Source organism: Bison bison, unplaced genomic scaffold, assembly GCF_000754665.1.
Source record: "Bison bison bison isolate TAMUID 2011002044 unplaced genomic scaffold, Bison_UMD1.0 scf7180017864259, whole genome shotgun sequence".
Lineage (NCBI taxonomy): Eukaryota > Metazoa > Chordata > Mammalia > Artiodactyla > Bovidae > Bison > Bison bison.
In genome coordinates this window covers 6,643,699-6,667,750 of record NW_011494831.1, presented here as the reverse complement: position 1 = coordinate 6,667,750, position 24,052 = coordinate 6,643,699, and the positions used below count along the sequence as shown (strand labels likewise).

The following is a 24,052-nucleotide window of genomic DNA, read 5'->3' as shown; positions in this document are numbered from 1 at the left end:
ATCCAATAGAAATATTAAATGGAATTTATAAGTAAATTCAATTGTGCTTAAAACAATTGAAGTAATACAAGAGACAGTAGGCAAATACTTCATAGCAACTTATAGACTTGAGACTGAGCCCTACCTTAAAGGCCATTTTGTTGGCAATCATCCACCCATTTCATCCCTGCTAAATGGTAGTTAGGTATTGACTAAATAACTCTCAGATCAGTTCAGTTCAGTTGCTCAGTCATGTCCAACACTTTGCAACCTCATGGACTGCAGCACACCAAGCTTCCCTGTCCATCACAACTCCTGGAGCTTACCCAAACTCATGTCCATCGAGTCAGTGATGCCATCCAACCACCTCATCCTCTGTCATCCCCTTCTCCTCCTGCCTTCAATCTTTCCCAGCATCAGGGTCTTTTCAAATGAGTCAGTTCTTCGCATCAGGTGGCCAAAGTATTGGAGTTTCATCTTCAGCATCAGTCCTTCCATTGAATATCCAGGACTGATTTCCTTTAGGATTGACTGGTTGGATCTCCTTGCAGTCCAGGGGACTCAAGAGTCTTCTCCAACACCACAGTTCAAAAGCATCAATTCTTCAGTGCTCAGCTTTCTTTATAGTCCAACTCTCACATTCATACATGACTACTGGAAAACCATAGCTTTGACTGGATAGACCTTTGTTGGCAAAGTAATGTCTCTGCTTTTCAATATGCTGTCTAGGTTGGTCATAACTTTTCTTCCAAGAAGCAAGTGTCTTTTAATTTCATGACTGCAGTCACCATCTGCAGCGATTTCGGAGCCCAAGAAAATAAATTCTCTCACTGTTTCCATTGTTTCCTCATCTATTTGACATGAAGTGATGGGACCAGATCCCATGATCTTAGTTTTCTGAATGTTGAGTTTTAAGTCAACATTTTCACTCTCTTTCACTTTTATCAAGAGGCTGTTTAGTTCTTCACTTTCTGCCATAAACATGGTGTCATCAGCATATCTGAAGTTATTGATATTTCTCCCAGCAATCTTAATTCCAGCTTGTGCTTCATCCAGCCCAGTATTTCACATGATGTACTCTGCATATAAGTTAAATAAGCAGGGTGATAATATACAGCTTTCACGTATTCCTTTCCCAGTTTGGAGCCAGTCCATTGTTCCATGTATGGTTCTAACTCTTGTTTCTTGACCTGCATACAGATTTCTCAGGAGGCAGTCAGATAGTCTGGTATTCCCATCTCTTTAAGAATTTTCCATAGTTTGTTGTGATCCACACAGTCAAAGGCCTTGAAATAGTCAATAAAGCAGAACTAGATATTTTTCTGGAACTCTGTTGCTTTTTCAATGCCTCAATGGATGTTCACAATTTGATCACTGGTTCCTCTGCCTTTTTAAATCATGTTTGAACATCTGGAGGTTCATGGTTCACATACTATTGAAGCCTGGCTTGCAGAATTTTGAGCATTATTTTGCTAACGTGTGAGATGAGTGCAATTGTGTGGTAGTTTGAGCATTCTTTGGCATTGCCTTTCTTTGGGATTGGAATGCAAACTGATCTTTTCCAGTCCTGTGGCCACTACTGAGTATTCCACATTTGCTGGCATAATGAGTGCAGCACTTTCACAGCATCATCTTTCAGTATGTGAAATAACTCAACTGGAATTCCATTACATCCACTAGCTTTGTTCATAGTGATACTTCTTAAGGCCTACTGACTTTGCATTCTAGGATGTATGGCTCCAGGTGAGTGATCACAGCATCGTGGTTATCTGAGTCATAAAGATCTTTTTTGTATAGTTCTTCTGTGTATTCTTTCCACCTCTTCTTAATATCTTCTGCTTCTGTTAATTCCATACTACTTCTGTCCTTTATTGTGCCCATCTTTGCATGAAATACTACCTTGGTATCTCTAATTTTCTTGAAGAGATCCCTAGTCTTTCCAATTCTATTGTTTTCCTCTATTATTTTGCATTAATCACTGAGGAAGGCTTTCTTATCTCTCCTTGCTATTCTTTGGAACGCTGTATTTAAATGGGTATATTTTTCCTTTTCTCCTTTGCCTTTAGCTTCTCTTTTTTTCTCAGCTGTTTGTAAGAACCCCTCAGACAACCATACCTTTAGTGAAGGGAAAATTCATAGTCCATATTCAGAGAGAATTGCTAGAACATTCCTAAATCAGAATATGCATCCTCTCTGAATATGCACTGGCTTTCATCTTTCATAGATCTGTTAAAATATAGTCTGATTCTCTTTCTCTGTGATGGAGTTTCAACTCTCAGAAAACCTCATTTGCCAGGTTTTGAGGGATTTTTTTTTTCTTTTTCATGCTAAATAGCCTCTGGTTATGATTTTATTCTTTTGTGATTTCTATTTGATCCTATTTTTTTAATGAAAATACAAATGATAGCACTAAATCTAATACTCCTTGTATTTTCCTCTTGGCTAATTTACAAAAGCAATCCCCTCTTTCCCTGCTCCCCTCAATTAAAAAGTAAAAATAAAAAGCAATAAATGAAAAACCAACCATTGATACTGTTGCCTCCTCAATTCAATCTAGACACTAATTTCTAATGAAAACACTGTATATTGACATTATTCACTTAAACAGCTCATTACTTCATTTATACATGTTGAATGTTTACTTTTAGTCAAAACCCCTGACTCATTATATAGGCTTCTATCAAATGTACTTCCTCAACAGGTTTGGGAAATTTTGTCTCAAATGCAAGTTGTCAATGACATTTTGGGTATTGATCCCTTCATTCAGTATATTGTGTTCCTCTCATCTAGATTTTACTAAGTGATGTGAACATGAATTTGCACTATCATTTAGTTAGTAATAAGTAAAAAATATACAAAATAAAGAAGCAATAAAACAAATGTGATGGCTCTTTTCCTCCTATGCAAGATAATTTGTACAGAATTAATAATCCATTTTCAATTAAAATGAATGAACATTCATAGAACATTTTTAAAAGCACACAATGTTGATGTAAGACTTTACCAAATGTTATTAAATTCATATATTTAATTCAATGTATTTAATTTTACTAGTAAATTTATCAGAAATTAACTTCAGTTCATCTAACATTTTTTTCCTGGTAAACCTCTCTAGGGTAATAGAGACCATAAATTTCATTCTTAGTCTTCAAAATTCATTCTCTAACTATCTGTTATAAATTCTTATGAATCAGCTCTTGTTCAATCCCTAGATGTTAGGTGACTTATGATGAAGAAAAAGAAAACCAGGTAAGAAAATTCCCTGCAAACAGGAACCCAGGAGGAAAACCTCAGGAGGACATTTAATATTTAATCTAATTTCAAAAAAATAAAGTCTGTTGAATAATTTACAATTTATTAAATCATAAATCCAGTAAAAATTGTAAAGCTATCTGAAAGGTCTGAGAAAATGGAAGCAATTTCTAGGAAGACAAAGGCCATACCTCTTTGTTCATTGCCTAGAACACTACTTGCCATTCAATAGACTCTCAATAAATATTGATTTAATAATTAAATATATTATTGGTAAAATATAAGGCGTAAAAAGTCTATATTTCAGATTATTAATGAGTTGGACCCATAATTCCCAATGATTTGTACATTTTTCAATTTGGCGATTAAAAGAAAAACCTGAGATGGTTTATGTAGGTTATATACACTATGTGTACCTCATGTATGGGGACTTCCCTGGTGGCTCAGTGGTAAAGAATCCACAGGAATCTGCAATGCAGGAGATGCAGGTTCAGTCCCTGGGTTGGGATGATCCCATGGAGGACGGTGTGGCAACCCACTCCAGTGTTCTTGCCTGGAGAAATTCATGGGCCAGAGGATCCTGGCTCCTGTTAGGCTACAGCCCCTAGAGTCTCAAAGAGTCAGATACGACTGAAGCGACTGAGCACAGACACACCTCACATATCCTTAAAATCTTAAAAAAAAAAAAAAAAAAACTTTTTGTTATTGATCAAAGTTCTTGCATTGTTAAGGTTTTGTTTGGTTAGTTTCAATTTACTGACCGAAGACACGGATAATATAAACACAGATTGTCATATTCACTGATTTTTTTTTGGCAGAGTTATCATTCACTTGCTGATAAAGTTTTTGGCTGTTCTGTGATGACCTAAATGGGAAAGAAATCCAAAAAAGAGGGGATATATGTATACGTTTAGTTGTTTCACTTTGCTGTACAGAAGAAACTAACACAGCATTTTGAAGTAACTATGCTCCAATGAAAATATTTAAACATATATAAATTTGGCAAGATTATATTTCCAAACCTGGCCCTTCATACATTTTAGTCCAATGTAGCTCACTTGATGATTCCATTTAGATCATTCAAATTGTTCAAAAATAATTTCCTGACCCCTCAAATTTGATCCTCCCATAGCTTTTCATGTCAGCTGATGGAAATTCGATTCTTCTGGTTGCTTACACCAAAAAACTTGTAGTCATTCTTGGGTCTTCTCTTCCTATCACACTGTTCATCAAACGCACCAGGAAATCATCTTGCATCTGTTCTCAAATTCTCCGTAAATTAATTTAATCATATGACTTTTTAAATATAAAAATTACTTATGGAACATGAAGTAGAAAGTAATAAAAGGTACAAAAAGAGTAATTAGGTTTGACTGTAATATACATTTAAATTTCAGGTCTCTTTCTGTTTCTAGGAAAGGCCTATGCTCCAGAATTCTATTATGATACCTACAATCCTGTGTAATTTCAGGTCTCTTTCTGTTTCTAGGGAAGGCCTATGCTCCAGAATTCTATTATGATACCTACAATCCTGTGTAATTTCAGGTCTCTTTCTGTTTCTAGGGAAGGCCTATGCTCCAGAATTCTATTATGATACCTACAATCCTGTGTAATTTCAGGTCTCTTTCTGTTTCTAGGGAAGGCCTATGCTCCAGAATTCTATTATGATACCTACAATCCTGTGTAATTTCAGGTCTCTTTCTGTTTCTAGGGAAGGCCTATGCTCCAGAATTCTATTATGATACCTACAATCCTGTGTAATTTCAGGTCTCTTTCTGTTTCTAGGGAAGGCCTATGCTCCAGAATTCTATTATGATACCTACAATCCTGTGTAATTTCAGGTCTCTTTCTGTTTCTAGGGAAGGCCTATGCTCCAGAATTCTATTACGATACCTACAATCCTGTGTGGCAGAACAGACACCGTGTGTACTCCTACAGTCTACAGTGGACTCAAATGAATCCTGATGCAGTGGATCGGATTGTTGCATATCGGTTGGGTATTAGGCAGGTGAGGAATTTAATTATCTTCTTTTGTGCTTATGTGATTCTCTTTGAAGCTCTTGTTATGATGATGTGTTGATATAAATTTTAATCATTTTTCAATGAATTTCAGGCCATATTTTTTCTAAATCAAAGATAACAGTACACTACCAAGAACTGTTTCAAATTATTTACAAATCTTTGAAATTAATTTATGCATTTTTACTATGATGTGAGACATACTAAAGTGAGCTTTCTGGAATACTTCATCATTTAGATACGCTATAGAAATTACATGGTATAATTTCTATGAAAGAAACTTATTTAACATGTGCTTACATTTACCTGCACTGAGTAATTCTTTGTCTCATTGCCTAGAAATCCTACATATTTTTATTCTCAGGGATTCAAAGTATATCTGATTTTTAAAAGCTAATTTAATGTATCTGAAGAATAGAAATATTTTGGTAAAATGAGAAAAAAACAATGAAGTAAGGTGTTTTCCTAACGTAGCTGAAGATTATAGAGTCTGTAAAAATATCATAGCTTTTTCAAATGAACCAATGTTAAATTCAGTTATCCTTTGCTGCTATAAATGATATTTTTTTAAAATTTAAATGTAGGTATTTTCATTATTTCCTGTTATATAGTAAGTTATCTGGAAAGATTGTTTCAACATAACAAACATTTTTGAAAATTTATTTGACTATCATATAAGCTGTTAGCTTTCTTTTACATCTTTGTTTTATGCAGAGATTTGTAAAATGTGTTTTCCACTTTCATAGCTAAATCATACAATAGCATTTTGAGTTTCGAAAGTAGAAAACATTGAATTTGCTTAGAGAAAGATTGATCCATCACCACCAATCCATTCAGTCTCACAATCATAAAACTATTGTTTGTTTTAATCTTGTTAACAAAGTTATAAAAGACTATGCAAGATATATCATTAAAATTAAGATACATTTTAAGTTAAATATTCTTATCCTTCTTGTCTAAGTATTCACAGATCACAGGCATGGTAGGCAGGAATTGTTCATTTGGAAATTTTCTCTATTACCCTTATTTATTTTGGTCCCTAAGTAAATACCAAATACATGTCAAAATTGTTCTATTATACTTATTAGAATTTAATGGAAATTTTTCTTGATAGGAAGGATAGAAACGAAAAAGTTCAGCAGCCCTTTCTCCCCCGGTTTATTGGCTTATCTTTTTATTTTTCTTTCTCAACACAGTTAATGGTTTTAGGTCTTTTATATTTAGAGCATCCTAGCACATTCTTGACTTTAGATACCTCACATTCCTTTCCAAGTCTTTACCCAAGGATTTGGGCAATCATATTCATCTTTTATTACATGTTTTTAAAAAACAAAGGACCCCAGGTGGCGCTAGTGGTAAAGAACCTGCCTGCCAGCGCAGGAGATATGAGACGCAGGTTCCATCCCTGGTTCGGGAAGATACCTTGGTGGAGGGCATGGCAATCCACTCCAGTACTCTTGCCTGGAGAATAACACAGACAGATAAGCCAGGTGGGCTACAGTTTGTAGGGTCGCAAAGAGTCAGACATGCCTGAGGAGACTTAACACAACACACAATGCCAAACTGCAATGTAAAAATGAATCATTTTATTTAGGTGTCTTTTCCTTTTTTCTGGTTATAGGTTGTTCTCCAACATTTGAGTCAGAATTTCATCTTTAATTTCTCACTTTCTTCCTTCGTTATATTTTCTTAAAGTGTCTGGGTAACTGCCCTTTGCTTCCTGTATGCTGAAGAGCTGTCTGGTTACATCTGCAGAATTAATTTACCCAACCCTACTTATCATTCTCTTCTTTTATTCTAAAAGTATTAAAACTTTCATTCCCAAAGTGTCTATTATGTATGCAAATCACCTTCTCTATAAATCATATTTGACAGAAGAGTTACCAGCTAAGTCCTCCCCTCAAATGGAGAGATTTTAAACTTCCTCCTAAGAGGGATCCAACTATTTAAAGCCTTCCTTCTTGTCCATATCTTGTACTCATTATTAATACACTATCTTCTGTAATATTTTTTCCTGGGATTGCCATTCTATTTTCCAATGATTTCTCTTTTTTAAAAATTTTCCTTTCCTGACATGAACATCTCTAAATCCCTGTCTTTGCTTCCTGATCATAAAACTAGTATATAACTCCCTGATATGTGGTGACACACACTTCCCAGTCACTGTGTTCATCCTTGTGAACAAATTAGTTAGGTAATTTCCCCCCATTCTGCTACACTAGAATGCATTATATTTGCATGCATGTAGTGTATAAATTTCTCCTTACTGAGTTTTGCTGAAATTATGAATTTCTTGAACACCTAGCTTCCAATTCTAGCCAATCTAGCCTTGTCATTTTGAGCTATATAACCTTGAGTACTATTCAGTATTTCTAAACATACTGAAGCCTTGACTCCTACCTGGGAAGTCAAAGATAATAATACCTGTCAGGTAATTGGAGTGTGGAGTAAAATATATTCCCTACTTGTACCACAGGCCAGGTTCCCTTATGCAAGGTACTCCTTACACAAACATCTGTGATAATTCTTAAACTCATCTTCCTGGGATGTGTTAACAGTTTTTGTTTGTTTGTTTGTTTTTTAAGTGCATTTTAAGAGTTTAACATATGTACTATTTTTATTTCAGCTTTAATTCAGAACACTGTATATCCTGGATCTAAGTAGTATTCCAAGCCATGATTTTCACAAAATAATTTCTAGCCACTTTTTTTCACTTGTCTTATTTTTATTTCAAAACTAGTGTCTTCTCTAATATCCATTTTACTGATTCACATTTTTCTATTCCACTATCAGTCTTATTTTAAAGCTTTCTTGATTGGATCAGTAAGCCTGATGCTACTAGTATTCTTTCCAAGTTTGTGAGATTCATGCTATCCACCAGAGGAAGACATATTTCCAGTGTTACAAACCATGGTTCAAAAAACAATCCTTTTTCTTACAGTTTCTGAAGCTAGCTCTTTACTTGTCTTAGCATTATTTTCTGGTTTTCTTTGTTGTTAGGATTTTCTTTTATATTTATAAACGAGTATTATTTTTTCCTAGGATGCTTTGTTTTTGTTATACTCTATTTTAATTGGTAATTTACCCAGACACTATATCTTGCCATGGAAGAAAAACTTTGATTTGTCTTTTGGGGATGTTTCAATAAAGAATAATGGCCTTCCACTGTCCTGCCAATGTGAAAGAAAGGAAATGTTTGTAGATATATTATAAGAACAGAAAGATCAAATATAAACACTACTCTTTTTCCATATTCCACTCCCATATTCTTTACATTTAACCCTTTCATGAAAAATCTTAACATGCAAAAATGGCCTCAGTAGACATCATTTCTTTTGAAGATCCTCTTGCACACCAAAGTTGAGGACCATAGGACAGAAGCATTCTAGATACAATGAAATTGATATAATTTTTAAGAATATTCTCTGTTTAATAATAGGAAACAAAGTCATTAAGTAAAATCATTTTTCTATATTATCGTAGAAAATTTAGATTCCTACTTCCTCAAGTATGCACATTTAGATAATAACATTATTTTAAGACACAATCAAATACTAGCATTTAACATAATCCTTCTTTAATTCTGATCTGATGATTATTGTAGTGGAGATTTTACATGACATGAATATGGCCTTTTCATGTCCCAGACTTAGAATTTTGAATCAATGAGCTTCTGAATGTAACCAACGTAACTTGGATGATATTTAAAGATGTTAAGAATGTAGTAAATTTTATTTTTCTACAAAATAAATTTTAAATTTAAGCAACATAAATTTTTAAAAAGGATTTCTTCTCTAATAATTAGTATTTATGTCTTTGACTATGACTATTTTTTTAACAGATTATTAATTTATATTACATACTTTATGATTTTAAAATCATTATTTTACTCTATATTTTTATTTTGAGCCTATATATATAAATAATTTCTTTTATCCATAAATTATCTATATTATCTAATGAAAAGTACTTTCCTTTTTAATATCAAGCATGACTTTAATTATACAACACATTTTTGATTTGCTGAGGCATGAAAAGTAAATTTGACCCTTAAAGACTCATGGTAAATTCAGTTCAAAAGAGCCCACCTTTTCTTTAATCCACAAACTGTTAGAAACTTATTTATTCTTAAATTAAGATTATAAAATCAGTACTGTATCATTAAACTCCTTGCTGGGTGGGTTTGGTAACTATACCCAGCATTCCTCCAAATTTTTGGTAAAATTAGCTGACTCTTTTGATTAAATTGTATGGTCTTTATTTAAATATAATGAGAAAAGTTATTTTAGAATTTGATTATTGGCTTATATACTTTTCATAAATGTTGCTGCAGTCTATCTATAAAAAAGCACTAGAATTCTGAAATCACTGCTTTAAAAAACTTAAAAAGAGAACAGATATTTCATGTGAAGTTAAAAAATTAATGTATGGAAAAAATTTTTCTAAAAATCTTAATGTCCTTAAATTGTACTTTTTAAGCTCAGCTAAGAAATTGTTTAATCTCTTTAGACAGCTACTAGCTTCCCAACTATTTACTTCATTTGTTGCTTAACAGGAAAGAGAAAAAAGTTACTTGAGTGTCTGCTTTTTTAGTATCTAAAGAATTAAGAAACAAGCAGAACTGTTTCTTGGAGAAGGCAATGGCAACCCACTCCAGTACTCTTGCCTGGAAGATCCCATGGATGGAGGAGCCTGGTGGGCTGCAGTCCATGGGGTCGCAAAAAGTCGGACGCGACTAAGCGACTTCACTTTGACTTTTCACTTTCATGCATTGGAGAAGGAAATGGCAACCCACTCCAGTGTTCTTGCCTGGAGAATCCCAGGGACGGCGGAGCCAGGTGGGCTGCCGTCCATGGGGTCGCGAAGAGTCGGACACGACTGAAGGGACTTAGCCGCAGCAGCAGCAACATATACACTTGCAGAAGGTAGTGGCAACCCACTCCACTACTCTTGCCTGGGAAATCCCATGGACTGAGGAGCCTGGTGGGCTACAGTCCATGGGGTCGCAAGGAGTCAGACACGACTGAACGACTTCACTTTCACTTTTCACTTTCATGCACTGGAGAAGGGAATGGCAACCTGCTCCAGAATTCTTGCCTGGAGAATCCCAGGGACGGAGGAGCCTGGTGGGCTGCCGTCTATGGGGTTGCACAGAGTCAGACGACATGACTGACACGACCTAGCAGCAGCAGCAACATATACAGTACAGGTTCTAACAATGAAGGATTTTAGACTTTTATATAGTTTTCTTTTTATACTCTGTCTTAGAGACCCACAGTGAATGTGATTTTTTGACTCTCATCTTTGGAATAGGGGATATTTAATTGAATAAAATACTTCAATTCACCCTGTTCCTATCTTACTAAACCTTGACACTGAAATACTTAGAGTTATCATATTCACATTCTTATCCAGTCAGTCAACAAAACTCTTACTAAATTAATCATCTCATAAATACTGGCTTCCTTGGTGGCTCAGATGGTAAATAATCTGTCTGCAATGCAGGAGATCCCCAGGTTTGGTCCCTGGGTCAAGAAGATCCCCTAGATAAGGAAATGACAACCCACTCCAGTATTCTTTGGAATGCTATGGACAGAGGAGCCTGCCAGGCTGCAGTTCACGGGCTCAAAAAGTTGGACATGTCTGAGCATACACACATATTAAGTTCCAACAAGAGATGCATTATCTAGTTATGCCTGGATTGATGCATTTCCAAATCCAGGGATTATTAAAATATTGTGCTCAATCCACTATTAAGTTTCAAGATTTACTCCATAGACTGAGAACTAATCCAAATGGCAAGCAAATATTTTCTTAATTCTTCTGGGCAAGATATACTCAGTTCCTTTCGACTTCCATTAGAATATATTTCTAAGACATTTTTTTAAATAACAAACATATTAATGAGATATTAAAAGTTACTTTATTATGGTATGTGCAACCTAAACTTTGTATTTGGTAATTCTGATGACTAATTCAGTGCTTTACATAGGAGTATGACTACCTGAAAATACAACTTCTCAGTGAACATTCCCTCAAATTTCAAGAATGAGTCTCAGACTTATCTTGAATTGATAACTATTTCCTATTGCTTCCTTTCATTTTAAAATATAAATTACTATTTTTTTAGCTTTATCATTTTCAGTTGTATTTCTTTAGGTTTCTTAAGTTGTTTTAAAATGTGGAGTCATACTTATTTTTACACTATTTCTTTTTTTTTTTTAACTTATTTATTTATTTTACTTGGAGGCTGATTACTTTACAATATTGTGGTGGTTTTTGCCATATATTGACATGAATCAGCCATGGGTGTATATGTGTCCCCTATCTCAAACCCCCCACCTGCATTCCTCCCCATCCCTTCCCTCTGGGTTGTCCCAGTGCACCAGCTTTGAGTGCCCTGATTCATGCATCAAACTTGGACTGGTCGTCTATTTAACATATGGTAATATACATGTTTCAGTGCTATTCTCTCAAATCATCCCACCCTCATCTTCTCCCACAGAGTCCACAAGTCTGTTCTTTATATTTGTGTCTCTTTTGCTTTTAAGTTTAATAAGGCTCCATTTGTTTATTTTTGCTTTTATATCCATTACTCTGGGAGGTGAGTCATAGAGGATCTTGCTGTGATTTATGCCAAAGAGTGTTTTGCCTATGTTTTCCTCTAGGAGTTTTCTAGTTTCTAGTCTTACACTTAGATCTTTAATCCACTTTGAGTTTATTTTTGTGTATGGTGTTAGAAAGTATTCTAGTTTCATTCTTTTACAAGTGGTTGACCAATTTTCCAAGCAGCACTTGTTAAAGAGATTGTCTTTTCTCCATTGTATATTTTTGCCTCCTTTGTCAAAGATAAAGTGCTCATAGGTGCATGGATTTATCTCTGGGCTTTCTATTTTGTTCCATTGATCTATATTTCTGTCTTTGTGCCAGTTCCATACTGTCTTGATAACTGTAGCTTTGTAGTATAGTCTGAAGTCAGGCAGGTTGATTCCTCCAGTTCCATTCTTCTTTCTCAAGATTTCTCTGGCTATTCGAGGTTTTTTGTATTTCCATACAAATTGTGAAATTATTTGTTCTAGTTCTGTGAAAAATACTCTTGGTAGCTTGATAGGAATTGCTTTGAATCTATAGATGGTTTGGGGTAGTATACTCATTTTCACTATAATGATTCTTCCAATCCATGACATGGTATATTTCTTCTACACTATTTCTATACCAGAAATGTGTCTTCTTTTCAGCAGTTAAAATATTTCAACTGCTATATCTGAAACAATTTTACCTTCAAATGATAAATGTTGAATGTGACAATTATCAATAAAATTACATCAAATTACTGCTGCATGCTTGCTTGATTATGGATTACTGTTTTGTTTTTGGTTTTTTTTTCCCCCAAATTTCTGTTCTGTTTTAAAAAGTTCAAACAAGAAATGCAAAATATAACAAAGTGCTTCAGTTGCTTTGCATGTGCTATTGCTTCAGTCATGTCTGACTCTTTGTGACCCTATGGACCTTAGCTCACAGATTCTTTACCACTGAGTCACCAGGGAAGCCCCTCCTCAGCTTTTAATTTTATAAGTTGTTCAATTACGGTATGATCATATCTTTTTAAATTTTTTAATGATAAATGGAAATAGAATAATTAGATTCAAAAGAATAAAAATGTAAATTAGGAAAATATTTATAATATTAAATATCAAAACATTTTGTAAAATAGGTATTATCACTCTTGTTTAGGTACAGAACTAATCTTACAGAAGTTAAGATGTAGTTCTTGTCTTCAGAGAGTTTAAAACATACGAGAAGAGGGACTTCCTTGGTGGTCCACTATTTAAGACTTCATCTTTCAATGAAGGAAGTCTAGGTTCAATTCTTGGTCTGGGAGCTAAGATCCCACATGTCTCACAGCCAAAAAACCAAAACATAAAATAGAACCAATATTGTAACAGATTCAACAGATACTTCTGAAAAGTGGTCCACGTCAAAAAACAAGAAAAACAAACAAACATAAGAGGAGATAGTCAACCAAGTAGATATAGGCATGCTCAGTCGCTTCAGTCATGTCTGCCTCTTTGTGATGCTGTGGACTGTGGCCCACCAGGCTCCTCAGTCTCTGGGATTCTCCAGGCAAGAATACTAGAGTGGGTTGCCATGCCCTCCTCCAGGGGATCTTCCCAACCCAGGGATCGAATCCAGGTTTCCTGCATTGGCAGGTGAACTCTTTACCACTGAACCACAGGGAAAGCCCAACCAAGTAGATATCAAACTACAATATAGTTTGATAAGTATGATAATAAGTGTGGTTGTAAGGTATTACTAGAAAACATTGGAGGGAAACCTAAGTTAACTTTGGGATGTGAGCAATGCTAAATGAAAGAAATACTAGCAAACTGATACCAGAAGGTTGAAGAGAAGTTACACATATCAGGGGACTTGGAGAAATTAACAGGTGCCTGGGTACAAAGCCAGATGGATAAATTTGGAGAAGTGAAAATAATACAGTATATCTAGACCTTTCCTGATAGTTCAAGAGAGAAGGAAGAGACAAAGTGGTGATACAAGGGACTGAGATCATGGGGGGCCATATGAACTGGTCCAAAGAAATTGGACGTTACATTGAGAGAAGTGGGGAGACACATGAAGAGCCAAAACAGAGGAGTCAAGTAATCACTATCACGGTACAAAATAGGGGACACCATAGAGTAAAAGCTGTTGTTTTACTTCAAGTGAAAATTAACAACCTGAATCAGTGCTGCTGCATTGGCAATTGAAGACAGATTCATATGGCAATATGAGAAGGATTTGATGATTAAGTGTAGGTTGCAGAAAAGAAGAGAACATGAAGGCAGAGATGAAGAAACTATTCACTACCTAAGTGCTTGTCTTTAGAAAATCTTAGGTTAAAACATGGTAATATTTGTTTTCTTATTTTTATATGTTAAGAAAATATTATTGAATATGATTGTTTATACTGAAAGAAAAATGAGCTGTTACTGAAATGAATATTAGGCATATATTTAATGAAATATTTTCAAGGAAGTATAAAATGATGAAATTTAAAAACATAAAATCTGAAGAAAGTTTCATCTTATAATGTAAAATAAAGAACCAATATATCTATGCAATATTTTTTAATGTTTTAAATATACTTAGCTTAAATTTATTCTAAAAGATATGTGTCTTAATAAAATGACATAAAAAATTGATAGGAAGTGTTCTTGTATTTACTTAGTTGCTTCTTTGCTTAGAGATACTAAATTCAAACATATGCAATAAGGTCCCTGCATATGAACCTTAAAGTAACAAACTTTCAAAGATGCAAATGTGCATCACGTATCCAACCTAGAGACCAAGGAGTCATAGAAACTTTCAAAAAATATGTCATGCTTTTCATCAGGCAGTAAAGGCAAGTGACAAATCAGGAACAACTTTGTGGCACTTTTGGAAGGACTGTAACATCTACAAGGCCACAGAAACACGTTGATTTTGCTTGGTATAAGTTACAGCCATCACCATGAAAGGATTTGGAAGAATCTTTTCCCACAGTTTGTTCACTGTTTTTGTGGATTTGAGAAGGTGGTTGAGGAGTCTTCAACAGCTCAGTGACCCTCAGGGAGAACCTGGACCTAGGTTTGCAAAAGGATGACTTCACTGAACTCCATGCTGTGCCACTGGAAGAGCTTACAGATGAAGACCAGATGGAAGTGGAGGCCTACCAGGGTCCAGCCCAGGCAGGATTCAGGGGTTTCAAAGGGGAGACGGCTTCAGCGATCAGGATATGATAGAATTAAAGATATAAAGAGTGGTTAAATAAGGATAGCTCAGTGAGAAAATTCAGTGGAGAAAAGAGGCTGAATAACTTGGTTTACGTGGAAAGCTAATAAAATTCTAAGATAAGGAATTTGCGTCACCTACATAGGCTGCAGGCATCCTCCCGTTCTCCCGAAGGAGAGGAGACACTAAGGCCTCCCCAGTCAGATCTTAGAAGCCCAGGCAAAATTAGTAGGCTTGATGAGCCTCCACAGTCCAGATGGGAATTCAGCCAGAAGGTGAGAGAAAGAACAACATGGGGAGACCAAGCTTCGGTGAACAAGGCCTGCACTTTATTTTCCAAAGTATTTTTTATACCTTAAGTTGTGCATAGAGGATAATGGGGGAAGGGGTAGAGTCATGCAGTAAGCCAGGCTTTCTTCCTGCAAACTTATCTTATGCAAAAGTTTAGGTGATTTACATTATCTTCTGGCCAGGATGCCTGTTAACATTTTATGACCCTTCCTTCAGAAAACTTGTTTTTCTCTAAAGGTGATTATTCTAAAGTCAGGCGCCACCCTCCAAAAGCGTTAGATAAAGTTGCATTCCTATAGGGTAAAGGTGTGGTGGGCTATAACAAGAAAAGAATTAACTCAAGGGTCCAAGGTTACAAACATTAAAGCTACTACTTATATTCCTATACACCAATTATATTAATCAATACACTGCCAGGGACAAAGTAGGTAAGGGATATGGAAACTTAGCAGCAAACATTGGCCCAACAAGTGAAAAACCCTTCACCAATATAATTTCTAATCAATCTTTTAATTGCTCAAAAGAATCTGTATTTAGACAGTTTAGAACATCTCATGCCTCTCACAGTTGGGAGGCTGTGAACAATCACATGTGGCCGGAAGAACCTGTTTAGGCAGGCTAGAGGACTTCCAAAGGAGTTTGTAGGTTGAAACACTCTTGTCACGCCCAGGAACTTTATTAACTGGAGCTATAAGTTAACTTTTTCAGAGAGAGGTGGTGGGGGACAGCCCCCCATAAAGTCAGAGGTGTAGGTGAGAGCACAAAGCAGCAAAGTAGACAGACTCTGGTTTTGGGGGTAGAGAATTTCCAGGGGGACTCCTGAGGCTCCATCCCGCCTTTGCGTATGCCGAGCCTCCTTCCTCATGACCTTTGCCACAGGCGGAGTTCCTCACGCTGGCTCCTGGCAGAGGCCGAGAGACAGGACAAAGAAAAAAGGAAGAAGAAGTAACTGAAGAAGTGAAGAGATTCATGATTCATGAAATGGCAAAGGGATTTTCTTTATTTGAGGAAGCACTGTTAATTTTTGAGGCATAGGACCAGAACATAGAATGCTACACAAAGGTTGTAGCTCAGAATGCAATCCAGTGCTATTGGATTATGTCATTCTATGGATAATGTCATTCTATGATGAGAAAAAAAGAGCTCCTATCCAGACGTCACTGTGGTTTTTTTTCAAGAGGGTAGCTAGAACTGAATCCAGCAAGGAATCAGAACCTGTGTCATCAAGGTGAAGAGGAATGAAATTGCAGCTTGCCCTCCATCTCCTCTAGCTGATGATCCTTCAGCTCAATCATCTTCCATCCCTCTCCCTTGTCCAGTTAGAAGCTCTTCTTAACTGTGCACTTGATGCCAGCCCCCGTATGCCAGTTATTGTACTGTACTGTAAGCTAAAAATGTTTTGTTTTTGTTTTTATGCATTATTTTGTGAAAAATACTATCTACCTATTGCATTATGGTACTATATAGCCAATTGTGTTAATTGGGTACCTAGGCCAACTTTTTTGGACTTACAAATAAGTTGCACTTTCAAACATGCCCTCAGAACAGAACTCATTCACATGTGCAGGACTTACTGTATGTTTTTATAAGGTGCTGCAATAAAGGGTCCTAAATTTAACAAACAAAGTCTAGAAGATTTTTTGATAAGAATAGTTTCACTTAACACATAATTTTGTGGGGTTTTTTTCCCATTATGTTATCTCCTCTGTACTTGTATTATCCTTTCCTTGTGTGCATGCACATGAACCTATGCTGAGTTGCTTCAGTCATGTCTGACTCTTTGCTACCCTGTGGACTATAGCCTGTCAGCCTCCTCTGTCCATGGGTTTCCCCAGGCAGGAATACTAGAGTGGGTTGCCATGCCCTTTTCCAGGGGATCTTCATGACCTATGGGTCACTCTTTCCTTAGGTGTCCTGCTGCTGCTAAGTAGCTTCAGTCGTATCTGACTCTGTGCGACCCCATAGACGGCAGCCCACCAGGCTCCACTGTCCCTGGGATTTTCCAGGCAAGAACACTGGAGTGGGTTGCCATTTTCTTCTCCAGTGCATGAAAGTGAAAAATGAAAGTGAAGTCGCTCAGTCGTGTCCGACTCTTAGCAACCCCATGGACTGCAGCCTACCAGGTTCTTCTGTCCATGGGATTTTCCAGGCAAGAGTATCTAGTATCCCACAAATAGTGGTATACTAGGTTAAGTACTTCTATATTTTGATACAAAACAATCATTACAATATCAGTTGTTTTTTGGAGAGAGCATGCTGAAAATATGCACCAGGTTTTAAAATCCTCCCTGAAAGGAGCACATATCACTTCTGTTCAAATATGCTTGTCCAAAATAAGCCCTATGACATGATCTGAGGCCAAACAAGGCAAACAAGTGTTACCTTCATGTACTGCAAGGAATATAAGGATCAAGTATTTGTGAAGAGCTCAAATTCCTACCCAGATCTGCCTCTATGGTAGGCAGTGTTTGACTGAATATATTAATAATACCATTTGAATTTATGCTGAAAATATAATCTCAGAAAGATCTTCTTCTTTAATTGACTTTTAAAATACTAAAAATAAAGATTTATCTATGAAATTGTACCATTTATTTCAAATAATTAAAACATAAAGAATTCAAAGACGTTCATGTCTTTACAGAGCCTGAGTCAATAAATAAAGATTAGATTATACATATGATCTACATAAAAGGATATTACAATCTGACACAGGCTTCTCTAAGAGTTTAAATCTCAACATTAATTCTTATTTTGTAAGTAAATGTTATATACTATTATAGGTAGGTGGAATACAAAGTAAACCAAGCAGAAAAAGTCCACGATCTCATGAACCTTGTATTCTGGTAGAGAGCAGATCAAAGATACCATAAGATAAAATAAAATAATAAATCAATAGAATATTATCAGAAATTGTCTCATGCTATGCAACACACAGAGACAGAAGAAAACTGGTGTCTTAAAAATTAACTCTTTTCAAAGAATCTCATGAAAAGTTGAGAAGTAACAGGAGGTTTATCTACTTTTTCCACAAGTTCATAACTTTGAGACAATTTTTAAACCATGTTCTCATGACGTGGACTTATAGTTTAGTCTAGTGAAAAGAAGGAATCTAATTTTTAATAATCAAGTACATTAGCTAAAATTAAATAATAATAAACTTTTCATGCATTCATCATGTTATTTAGTCCTAAAAACTAAATGAAATAAATAACCCCAAAATTCAGTGGCTACATTCATAATCCTTAACTATGTTCAGGAATAAAAGGAAAAATCTGAGTTGGAATACAGTTTATATATTTTGAGAACATATTTTGACTGATCAGTATGTAAAAACCCATGTAATACTTTGCAAGGCAGATCACTTGCATAACAAGAATTTGACAACTAAGAGGAACATATGAGATTCTAAGAGGCATTACTGTGTAGACAAGAAGGCCTACTTTCAGAAGGGTTGAGACTCCTAATGCTTCAATTATAACTGTATTTCCTTGCTTATTTAAATAATTATTTTGAATTTGCATTCAAAAACCAAAGTTATTTAACTAGGATAATGAGCCTAAATAGCTCCCCAACCAAAAAATAAAAAAAAAAAGTGACTCAGAGAAGGGTATCAAGCTGCTAAGAGACAGGTGACAAAAGATAAAACTGAGAAGGAAAGAGTTGCCCAAATCAGCATGTATGATACAAAGAAATCAACAACTAGAACTTTAGCTACTCCCCACTTCAAAATGGCTCTAACTATGGCAAATGGAATTTTTTTTGGTGACCTTTAATTTCCGAAATTCTGGATGAGGTCTTATGTACTCTGAGTTTTTAGCTTATATTTTATTAAAAGCACAAAGAATAGTAATGTTGAAGATGATTTTGTTTTTATCACCAATAAATTGTTAAATAATATATGTGGCTTTATTAACATCTGGTTTCATTGCTAACAGTGGTATGATGATATGGGGGGACATCTGTGGGACATTGTATCAATGATGTTGCCTGGAACTCCTTCTGTCGCCTTTAAATTGGTACCTAATACCCTGCAGCTGAGAACAAAGATGTGCCTCCCACTCTTGAGTTGATAAGATAGAAACAGCCCTAACAATATACTCAGGTAAAGCTCCTTACGTTGTGAAACTTTCCTTTTTATTTATAAGGAAATCATATCCACAAACAACCATTATGATTTCAGATAGTTAAAAAAATGTTTTGGGGGTAAAATGTAGTAAGATCAAGGAGTAAAGAGTGATATTGGTACCGTATGAGAGAGTGTGGTCAGGGGCTCCTTTCTTAGGAGTTGATGTTGAATACAGATATGAGTAAAGTCAAGAATTATGAGCCAGAAAAATATTGAACTTGGAGATGAAAGCAACACATAACTATATCAGAGGGAAATAAATGCATATGTAAATTATGCATTTTATACTTAGTTTTGCAAGCACTTTATCTGTCAGTACCTATTAGAAAAAGAGTAGTTTTATTAAAAGAAACAATGAAGGTCCAAATACAAAATTTTTTGTATGAATCTGATTGTTATAATAACAAAAAGGCCAGCTGCAGAGAATAAGACATTTTGCTAATTAGAAACGTGATTAGCAGATGAGAGGACTGATAGAGGATATATTATGTGGAAGATGAAAATGAAGAGTCCACAGCTGATTTTCTAGAAATTAAAACAAAGAATGAAACTTTGTTCATAATTGGCTTTGCTCAATGAGAGACAGTTGTTAATTAATTTTGATGTTGGACTTGAGTTTTTATTAGCTGTCAGTAATCTAAGTAATGGCAAAACATTTTATTAGGATGGGCAAAATGTCTCTCTTCTTATCGAGAAAGTAAGATAGATCTTTCTACTGAGTAACTGATACAATAATGCTTGTATTAATACATCGATTCAGTAAGTACTAGGCTATCCTGTGGGAATATCACAGTGACAAAAAGATTGTTTGCTATGTGGAGTTTGCATTATAGAGGATAAATTAACCCAGTTTCAGACAGTTATAAAGAGCAGTGAGTTCTAATAAATTACACTCAAGTCACTCAGTCGTGTCCACCTCTTTGCAGCCTCATGGACTGTAGCCTGCCAGGCTTCTCTGTCCACAGGATTTTTCAGACAAGAATGCTGAAGTGGGTTGCCATTTCCTCCTCCAAGGGATCTTCCTGACCCATGGACTGAACCCATATCCCCTGTGTTTCCTGCATTGAATGCGTATTCTTTACCTGTTGAGCTATTGGGGAAGCCCATGCTTATAAATGCTCCATTATTTATTTCTGTCACTACCTGAGCAGTTATATTGCTGCTAAAAGCAAATGGCAATAAAATAATTGTAGTTCACTATATTTTACTACCATTTTGTATAGCTAGATAATATTTTGATATATTTTAATATTTCAAAAATATTGTGCACTCCTCTGTTTTGATTGACTTACATTTGCTTCTATTTCCAGTGTGTATGGGTTTAGTTTGCCCATGCATAATGACACAAATTGATATCAATAATTACATATGAGATAGTTTGCATGCAATCAGAAGAATATAAGTAAAAGAATAAAATGGATTTAAAAGATAATGAGTACATTTGGCAAATTAAAAAAATATGAGGCATGGTTTTATTTATGTTCATGTGAGGGTTACTTCTTAGTATTTTCACATAGATTTCAAGAAGTCCCACATGCTCAAAAATAGCTTTCCCAATCTTGACACTGCACCACAGGATACTGCTTTGAACATTTGAAATCTTTTCTGTCTTTATTCATCTTCTTCTATAAAGTGAGTACTCCAAATAAGGTGAAATTCTGGACTTTTCATCTAAGTTAAAGACTTAGCAATTCATTTCAAAATAACTTAATGATCTTGTGAGAATGAAGTGAGATGAAGGATAAGCATCTAGGTGTAGAGAGGAGTCTTCTGGGAGATTGAAATTTTTTTCTAATTATCTGTTTTGCATGGGGTTATCATTATATGTTTCCATTAATTTTGTTTTAATAGAGCTGTGACTTCTCAATGCCTTCTTGCAGCAGCAGAAATTTATATTTAGTTCCAATGGTTATACATGGTCTACCCTGGTCATACTACTTAGGAGACTAGGAAATAGACTTCTAAGAATTCAAGTGTGATTTTTTTAAAAAGCAAGTTTGTTGAGACCTTGTAGTTGGATAAGGAGAGTTCACTTAAGTCTGGAGCATTTAAAAAAAAAAAGTCTGGAGCATTTAGTCAAGTTTTATCTTATGAATTTATGAATTTTTTTAGGAATGATATATGCTGTTCATTATTTGTTGTTGTTGTCCAGTACCTAAGTCATTTCCTACTCCTTGCAACCCCAAGGACTACAGCATGCCAGGCCTCCCTGTCGCTTACTATCTGCCAGAGTTTGCCCAAGTTCATGTCCATTGAGTCAGTGATGCCATCCAACTTATCCTCTGCCACCCTCTTTTCCTTTTACCTGAAATCTTTCCCAGCATCTGGGTATTTTCTAATGAGTCAGCTTTTTGTATCAGGAGGCCAAGTATTGGAGCTTCAGCATCAGTCCTTCCAATGAATATTCAGAGTGGATTTCTTTTAGTATTGACTGGTTTTATCTCCTTGCTGTCCAAGGGACTTTCAAGAGTCTTCTCCAGCACCACATTTCGAAAGCCTCAGTTCTTCAGTGCTCACCCTTCTTTACAGTCTAACTCTCATATCTGTACATGATTAATGGAAGGACCATAGCTTTGTCTATACAGACCTTTATTGGCCAAGTGATGTCTTTGCTCTTTAATATACTATTTGTCATACCTTTCCTTCCAAGAATCAAGTGTCTTCTGATTTCATGGCTGCAGTCATGAAAACATAGCATTAAGCCAGCTGTTTCACTCTCTTCTTTCACCCTCATCAAGAGGTTCTTTAGTTCCTCTTCACTTTCTGCCATTAGAGTGGTATCATCTGCATATCTGAGATTGTTGATATTTCTCCCAGAAGTCTTAATTCCAGCTTGTAACTTATCTAGCCTGGCATTCTCATGATATACTCTGCATAGAAGTTAATTAAACAGGGTGGCAATATACAACCTTCACATATTCCTTTCCCAGTTTTGAATTAGTCAGTTGTTCCATTTAAGGTTATAACTGTTGCTTCTTAACCCACATACAGGTTTCTCAGGAGACAGGTAAGATGATCTGGTATTCCCATCTCTTTAAGAATTTTCCACAGTGTTGTGATCCACACAGTCAAAGGCTTTCGTATAGTCAATGAACCAGAAGTGGATGTTTTTCTGGAATTCTCTTGCTTTCTTAATGATCCAACAAGATGTTGGCAATTTGATCTCTGGTTCCTCTGCCTTTTCTAAACCCAGCTTGTACATCTGAAAGTTCTCAATTCAGGTGTACTGAAGCCTAGTTTGAAGGATTTTGAGCATAACCTTGCTAGCATGGGAAATGGGCACAATTGTATGGTAGTTTGAACATTCTTAAGCACTGCCCTTCTTTAGGATAGGAATGAAAACTGACCTTTTCCAGTCCTGTGGCCACTGCTGAGTTGTCCAAATTTGCTGGCGTATTGAGTGTAGCACTTCAATAGCATCATCTATTAGGATTTAAAATAGCTCAGCTGGAATCCCATTACTTCCACTAGATTTGTTCACGATAATGCTTTCCTAAGGCCCGCATGACTTCACTCTCTAGGATGTCTGACTCTAGATGAGTGACCACACCATCATGTTTATCCCGGTCATTAAGACTTTTTTGGTATAGTTCTTCTGTGTATTCTCACCACCTCTTTTTAATCTCTTCTGCCTCTATTAGGTCCTTACGTTTCTCTCCTTTATCGTGCCCATCCTTGCATGAATGTTCCTTCACTATTTATGGACCCCTAATTCTTTAGAGGAAAACTTGCTAATGTGAACATTGAAATATTTTAACTTGTATATTAAAAACATCTAAAAGATTTGATAAATGTCTCACATATGAATTTTCTCAATTATTCTTAATATGTTAAAATAATTCTGTTTTTAGTTCCTCATCTGAGAATTATATTAGGTTCAGAAAAGTACTTAGTCTGCCTCACTGACATGCTCTGGGTGTATATATATATGTGTATATATATATATATTCTTTTATGGGTTAAAATGTTTAAAATTATCACTTTTATTATTAATGCCAATGTTAATAAAGGCAATACTGTGATTTGTAACAAAATATTTCAAAGAAAATTTAAATTCTCTTATAAATTTTTCTTTTTATGAAGCTTTTTATGATATTTTTTTCTTTTTTAACAAATGTTTATTTTATTTTTTTTTTCCTTTATTTCTCATGTGTTCCCCATCCTGAACCCTCCTCCCTCCTCCCTCCCCATACCATCCCTCTGGGTCGTCCCAGTGCACCAGCCCCAAGCATCCAGCATCGTGCATTGAACCTGGACTGGCATCTCGTTTCATACATGACATTTCACATGTTTCAGTGCCATTCTCCCAAATCTTCCCACCCTCTCCCTCTCCCACAGAGTCCATAAGCCTGTTCTATACATCAGTGTCTCTTTTGCTGTCTCGTATACAGGGTTATCGTTACCATCTTTCTAAATTCCATATATATGCGTTAGTATACTGTATTGGTGTTTTTCCTTCTGGCTTACTTCACTCTGTATAATAGGCTCCAGTTTCATCCACCTCATTAGAACTGATTCAAATGTATTGTTTTTAATGGCTGAGTAATACTCCATTGTGTATATATACCACAGCTTTCTTATCCATTCATCTGCTGATGGACATCTAGGTTG

The 24,052-nt window shown here is 35.6% G+C and overlaps 1 protein-coding gene across 1 annotated transcript in view; it reads left to right on the top strand.

The window, feature by feature from the left end:
- The window catches only part of MDGA2 (MAM domain containing glycosylphosphatidylinositol anchor 2), a 534,959-nt gene that overhangs the window by 434,845 nt on the left and 76,062 nt on the right, over nt 1-24,052 (top strand). Inside the window, exon 10 of the mRNA XM_010848064.1 lies at nt 5,091-5,239. Coding sequence (XP_010846366.1) covers nt 5,091-5,239 — 149 coding nt within the window. The remainder of the gene's footprint in view (nt 1-5,090; nt 5,240-24,052) is intronic.